Source organism: Berghia stephanieae, chromosome 1 (genome assembly GCF_034508935.2).
Source record: "Berghia stephanieae isolate SIO BIC M18660-M18661 chromosome 1, UCSD_Bste_1.3, whole genome shotgun sequence".
Taxonomy (NCBI): domain Eukaryota; kingdom Metazoa; phylum Mollusca; class Gastropoda; order Nudibranchia; family Aeolidiidae; genus Berghia; species Berghia stephanieae.
Window position 1 is genome coordinate 82,694,626 of NC_088360.1, and position 7,500 is coordinate 82,702,125.

The 7,500-nt window shown below is 35.3% G+C and overlaps 1 protein-coding gene across 1 annotated transcript in view; it reads right to left on the minus strand.

Moving 5' to 3' along the window:
* Nucleotides 1-4,077: 4,077 nt before the first annotated feature.
* The window catches only part of LOC144959153 (uncharacterized), a 45,231-nt gene continuing 41,808 nt past the window's right edge, over nucleotides 4,078-7,500 (minus strand). Inside the window, exon 2 of the mRNA XM_078891655.1 lies at nucleotides 4,078-6,606. Within this exon, the coding sequence (XP_078747781.1) occupies nucleotides 5,664-6,606 (943 nt within the window). The 3' untranslated portion in view covers nucleotides 4,078-5,663. The remainder of the gene's footprint in view (nucleotides 6,607-7,500) is intronic.

Below are 7,500 nucleotides of genomic sequence, written 5' to 3' on the forward strand. Positions count from 1 at the left end.
TAATAATGAATAATAATAATAATAATAATAATAATAATAATAATAATAATAATATTATATTATTATATTATATAATAATAATAATAATAATAATAATAATAATAATATATAATAATAATAATAATAATAATATTAATAATAATAATAATAATAATAATAATAATAATAATAATAATAATAATAATAATAATATAATAATAATAATAATAATAATAATAATAATAATAATAATAATAATAATAATAATAATAATAATAATAATAATAATAATAATGATAAAAGAAAACAAAACAAAAATGCGATGATTATTTCGTTGAAATTAAACAAACAAATTAAAATTTGGATTTCCTTTTATAAACAAGCTACGTGCACATAATTGAATCTATGGGCTCCTTTTAACATTATTGTAATTGACAATATTTTGCATTGGTTTTAATATTCATTACAATAATGAGTCCATAACAATATGGGCTATCAGACCTGCAAATATGCACACGTCGGCTATGAGTGACATTTAAAAACAATGTGACTATTATATTATAAAAATACTTACGAAAATGTGAACATGGAAACGCGTCGGATAGAAACAGTCCTATTCTCATCCGAATCCTTTCCATTTTCATATTTTCTTTAGTATTTGTACGATCCCAGGCTTCAGGCAGCCCCCACCGTTATCTATAGATAGTATGCGCTTAGCAAAGAAGCTCACAACATTGTCATCCGGAAGGATAACGGACCAACACGCAAAACTCTGTGTGACCATGAGCTTTTATAGTCTGGATAATACAGTTAAGACCCGAGTGACGTCAACTCCGTTCTATCTATATTATTATAAAACCATTGGTTGACATGCTTACATATTGCTCACACTAGTCCCAATGGTATTTCTTTTCACCATCTATAGATTTTCTTGACCAAATTTATGCATGAAATCACTCCAGGATATGATCAACGTGTGGTAAAGATTGTCACATTGTTTCATTTAGTCGTAGAGATTTAAAATTGTCTCTTATAAGAATAAAAACGGCAAACTGTATATAAAGTGATTAATGTAATTATGACTGTATTTCTTGACTTCTTCAATGTAGGAAAATTAACACTGCCAATACTGCCGTTCTCTGGGGAAAAAAACCACATATTTAGAAATTTGGCCAGAAAACTCGTCCTTCAATTATCGACCGATTTAAATGACCCTCGTCTTAGCAAAAACTTTCAAACCTGGGATTTCGCGAAGTCCCAGGTTTGAAAGTGTTTCCTAAGATGAGGGTCATTTAAATCGATCGATATTTGAAGGACGAGTTTTCTGGCCAAATTTCTAAAATATGTGTTTTTCAAGAGTATGGTAGAATATAATTTGGCTTTATACTTAGATGAGACGTCTACATCAATACAGTGAAATCCAGATTAAGCCAATATCGCGGACCAAAAAGATTGGTTGACTTTAAACGAGGTTGATTTAATCTATTGTCAATGAGGAACACGCTCGGATAAACAAACAAAAAAAAAAGAGAAAAGTTGGGATCTACAAGAGAAGTTGACTTTAAGCGGAAGTTGACTTTAAGAGTGTTGGCTTCATGTGGATTCTATTTTTTTTTAAGGAAAAGGAAACAAAAACAATTTGAAAAAAAAAACATAAATTTCTGGTCGTAGGCAACTGTTTAAAGATCTTTTTTGAGAAAATTATTTGAGTTAATGTAACAATTTTGTTGCTCCATAGATGTCGATTGATTAGATTAGATTAAATCTAAGAGATTCAAAATTAAAGTTATGCAAATCAATTAAAGTTTGTAAGATAAATGAGCTTAATGATCACTTAAAGTAAAATGTTTTTGTTTTTCTTTGCTGTTTTTTTTTTTTTTTGTTTGTTTTTTTTTTTTTTGTTTTTTTTTACTATAAATTTGGATGCAATCCTTGAGCCTTAATTGCGATTACTTATCATATTCTTAGTGACTGGAGTGAGAAAAGTTTTGACACTGCTCTCGCAAATTATTTAGTTCAACATAACCTGTGAAAGAAAAAATAAGTGGGGGGGGGGGGGGGGGTAAATCGACTGGCCAAAATAATTTGTAATCCTTCATAAAATTTGTATTTTTAATTGATTGATTTAGATGAAAACAAATTACAACGCAGTAATTCCCAACGATCCTTACAGAGATATTTATTTTTCTTTCTCGTATAATGTGCAGCGCAAGAATACGGGAAAGAATGGTCGACTAGCATGATGATGATGATGATGATGATGATGATGATGATGATGATGATGATGACGATGACGATGATAGTGATGATGATGATAATGATGATGATGACGGTGATGATGATGATGATGATGATGGTGGTGGTAGTGGTGGTGGTGGTGGTGGTGGTGGTGGTGGTGGGGGTTGTGATGGTGATGACGATGATATTTTTTACTATTTATATTACAAGTATATATATTTATGTTTCATAAACCAAAACATAATGAAAGCTTATCCAACTGACTTTCAAACATGTCATAACAACTCTCTCTCTCTCTCTCTCTCTCTCTCTCTCTCTCTCTCTCTCTCTCTCTCTCTCTCTCTCTCTCTTATGTAAGCATGTGCACAATGGTAACGATAACTACTCAATCACTAACCAAAAATGCTTGCTGAATTTCTACATGAAATTTTAAAAATTCTGATTCCACTTTAAAAGCTGGTTTTGTAAACTTCCATAAAATTATTGACTCCATTACTCCGCATGTTATGAAGAAAAAAAAAAACAACAAACAAACGCATATTTAAACCTTTGATCAGGAAACTCGACCTCCAAGTCGATTAAAATGACGCTCATCTTGCCAAAAATTCTCAAACCTGGAACTTCCGTGCAATGTCATCCGAAATAATCAGTCGCACAGATCCTGAGTGCAACTCACAATTTTAACACAAACGATTGAAAAAGATAGCATGGCGTTGTCAAGTATCGCAATGTAATCCCCTCATATTATGGGTGTTAGTTTGACGTCATTTTTTTTTTTTTTTTAGTCTTGTGTAGTGTCTAGTGTTTTAAGTGAAAGAGCTATACAGGTTCAGACCCCACTATACCTCTGTTTTGTCGACTACAAAAAAGCTTTTGATAGAGTACGCCACGAAGAAATACTAAAACAACTGCACTCCATTGGCGCTGATGAGAAAGACCTCAGACTCATGCAAACATTATACTACACCCAGCAGGCATCTATCAAAATCGGAAACTCTACAGGAAATTCCATTCCTATTAAGAAAGGAGTCCGTCAAGGGTGTGTTGCCTCACCAGATCTGTTTAATCTATACCAAGAAACAATCATGAGGGGCATAAATAATATGGAGGGAATAAAAGTAGGAGGTCACAACATAAATAATATAAGATACGCAGACGATACGGTACTCATTGCAACATCAGAAATCCAACTTCAAAAGACTGTTGACAAAGTGGTAGTAGATAGTGAAGCCAAGGGAATGGAAGTGAATATCACCAAAACGGAATGCATGGTAATACAGAAAAACCCCGAAAACAACAACACCTGCAATATAACGATTCACGGCGAGCAACTTACCAACGTAGAAAGTTTTAAATACCTAGGTTCAATAGTGACAACAGATGGAAGATGTAACCGAGACATACGAGCAAGAATAACTCAAGCCAAACAGGCCTTCATGGACCTGGGAAACATTTTGAAAAACAAACAGATGTCGTTCGGGATTAGATTCCGAGTCTTGAAGTGCTACGTGTGGCCAATCTTGTTATACGGATGCGAAAGCTGGACTACAAATGCAGAAACACAAAAGAACATTGAAGCTTTTGAAATGTGGTGCTTGAGAAGGATGCAGAGAATATCGTATACTGCACACAAAACGAACGAAGAAGTGCTAAAACAAACATACCAACAAAGGAAACTAATGCCCTTAATAGTGGATCGACAACTATCCTTTTTCGGACACATAGTAAGGAAAGATAAGAATGAATACCTGACAAGTTGTGGAAAAATACCTGGTAAACGCGCCCGGGGGAGACAAAGAAAAACACTCATAGACCAACTGAAGGGCTTCACCAACCTAACAATCCAAGAGCTGTTTGAAAAAGCAAGAGACAGGGAGGAATGGAGAGAGATAATTTCATGCAGTATCCGAAGCCTGGACCAGGCATGGAACCTAGAAGAAGAGAAGAAGTGTCTAGTGAGTTGTCGTTAGCGGAGCTCAAGGAAACGTAATCCCATTGGTTGAACTGTTGAATACAACTCACGATTTTATACATTCTGACCACATGACATGTGAAAAAGTTCCAGCCAGCATGAAGAATAAAAAGTACCGATTTTCTTTGTTTAGAACAAGCTGCTCGTTGCTGGGCGGACGTGACATCAGACTATTGTATCCTATTTCGCTGTTCTTCTTTGCTTCTCCTTAATCACGGTGTCACTTGCAATACATTTTTCCCTATTGGATTGTTATAAATTTCTAAATAACATCGTTTGGTGGAACATGACAAAATAAATAAAATAAAAATGGAAGTTAGACCAGAAGCTCAAATGAAGCTTTTCTTCTTTTCTTTTTTTTTTTAAACATTTACTCTCCAGATTTTTTTTCTAATATAAAGGTGTGATCTTATTTATTTTTAATCTTTAAATGGAAATGTGAAAAGGAATAAAAAGTTAAATTGGAAAGACAACAACCAGGGTGAAAATTCGTCATTATTCCAAGTAGCCCGCCTCTCCCCGTAATTGAATTGATGAACTCTTATCATAATAAATCTGAAACATTGAGTAGTTTTTACATTAACACATTTTTTAGGAAAACAGACATCATTTTATCATATTTTGTTACATTGTAACCATTTCAATAATAGAACATGTATCATCTGACGCAAGTTTTGAACACAACTCACAACTGTGATAAAAGTCCATTAACATCAATTTATGTCTGAACGAACATTGGATTAACAAATTAACTGCCGTTCTTCGGAAAAAAATACGTATTTAAAAATTCGGCCAGAAAACTCGTCCTTCAAATGTCAATCGATTTAAAAGACTCTCATCATTCCAAAAACTCTCAAACATGGGACCTTGCGGGTTTCCGGGGTTTTGAGTTTTTACCAAGATGAGGTCACTTTTATCGATCGATATTTGAAGGACCAGTTTTCTAGCCAAATTTTAAAATACGTATCTTTCCATTGTATGCCAGTTAACTGGTTAATAATTGTTGATTCCATTTCAATGTTGAATGGTTTCTTTGTTTATTTATATTGAATACAAACACATAATGCAACATTCAGAGTTAAAATATATTATAATATTTTGGGAAACGTGACAAGATAACGAATGACAAAATCCTCATTGACCCAAGAGAGCGTGTCCACGCGCCATGTCAAATGTTGGTTTGTATATCACAGGTTGTCGACTAAGAGTAGCAGAACCGGCTGGGCGGTTTGGGGGGCGACACTTTTGTTACATATCCAAACTTGTAATAAGCATCGTCAAAAAGTGTTAGGAATCACTTTAATTGTCCACTTCATGAATAAAACACGATCCCCGCCAACGTATAATTGTATCTTTATGGTAATTAAATCATATGTTTTGTTGCCAGATCGGTTCATTAACATTCCCATCTCAAGTATGTTATGGTTTGCAGAAAGGAATTTGATCAAAGATTGTCAGAACTACTGTTTTTTTCTCACAATTTTCCAACGTCAATTTCTTGCTCCATGCACCGACATTTCTTCACGTAAGACACCTTTTTCCGTTTCAATCGTGTACGTCCACGTTTGCTGGTACAGCGGAGTGTAACGTAAACAGGACGGACCACCCTCGGTCTGCAGAATGCACATGATGTAAAGGACGGAGGTCCGTTGCCTCTCCCTCTGATTTCAGGAATGTAAAAGGAATTGCACTGACCGTAACACAGATTGTTCATTATAGATTTGGAAAGACAACCTTCTACCCTTATCTCTTGTTTCATCGGTTTTGTCTTACAACGTTGTTTAAGTCGCGCAATATTGAGGCTCAACGCTTTCTGACCCTTGATAGGTCTGGCAACAGGTCGTCGCTGGTATTTCCTCCGATCTTTTCGTCTATCCTTTCGAGAAGATCCGCTCAGATTGGAATCCGTGGATTTGATTATCGAAGGACGAGATTCTAATTCATTGGACTCCGCTCGAAGTAATTGTTCAGTTTCTTCCCGGCGCATTGTAAAGAGTTTCTTTTGCCACAAAGATCCAGGAGACACTAAAGTTTGCGATGTGGACATTTTCTGAGGACGTTTCCGTCCCTTTCTTCCGCCCTTTTTCCTGTGGCGCCTGGACACGGAGGTAGAGGCGATATGGGTTTCAAACACTTTTGTTGTCCCTTCGGAATGTGGGTTGACCAACTTTCGGTCTTTGGTTTTTGAAAAGTCATATCCATCGATGACAAGATTTCGAATGTCTCCTTCAGGAAATGATGTCATATTTGCGGCCTTGAGGATACCCTTGTACTCCTTGTAAAGTCTTCGTGCATTGATTCGTCTACGTTGATGTGACGTCATCTGACACAAGCCCGATGGCCCCAACAAAAAGAAAATGGTAGCCAAAGTGGGTATGTGACATCTGATTAACATCCTGATGTTTATACAACTCATTCTGGAACGAGAAGAAGAAGAAGAGATTTTTTAAAAAATATTGTGTTCTTTGAATAAAGGAAGTTTGCGGTAATTGGATTTGAGATTTGATCAGTTTTAATTATCATAAAATTGGTATTATGCCGGAGTTGTTAGATAACTGCAATAACTGGAAAAAAGTCGTATTTAAAAATTTGGCCAGTAAACGACCGATTTAAATGACCCTCATCTTGGCAAAAACTCTCAAACCTGGGACTCTCTCTCTCTCTCTCTCTCTCTATATATATATATATATATATATATATATATATATATATATATATATATATATGCCCTTCTATTTCTGCCCCTCCCCCCCCCCCCCCCCCCCCCCCTCCTTTTTTCTCTCTATCTGTTACTTACTCTCTTACACTCACACACACACACACACACACACACATACAAAAACACTTACACACACATATTACACATACGGAACATCACAGACATCCCACCACCCCCTATTCTCCAATGCAAGACAGATTGTTTGACGGTCAGGGAAAAGTGAATTGTTGAAGCGAGTACATTGAATGACATGTTTTGAGTAGTGCATTTCCATTGTTGACATTCCTCCATTCCCGCGTTCTCTGAAATAAAAACACCTGGTTGAAACTTACGTCAATCGTAAAAATTTTGTGTTGATACCATGCCTGATATCATTGACGTGTTACAACGTCTACGGAAAGAATTGACCAATCAATGAGGAAGTGACGAACGTTTATATTATTTACTTCTTTTTTTTTTTTTTTTGGAGAGATGAAGGTCAGAATAATTCAAAAACAAGTATTTAAAATTCTTGGAACAACTTAAGTTTTAAGCGGAAGAAAAAAAAATTGAGCTTTTATATAGCGCAATATCCACTTAACGTGCTCAAAGC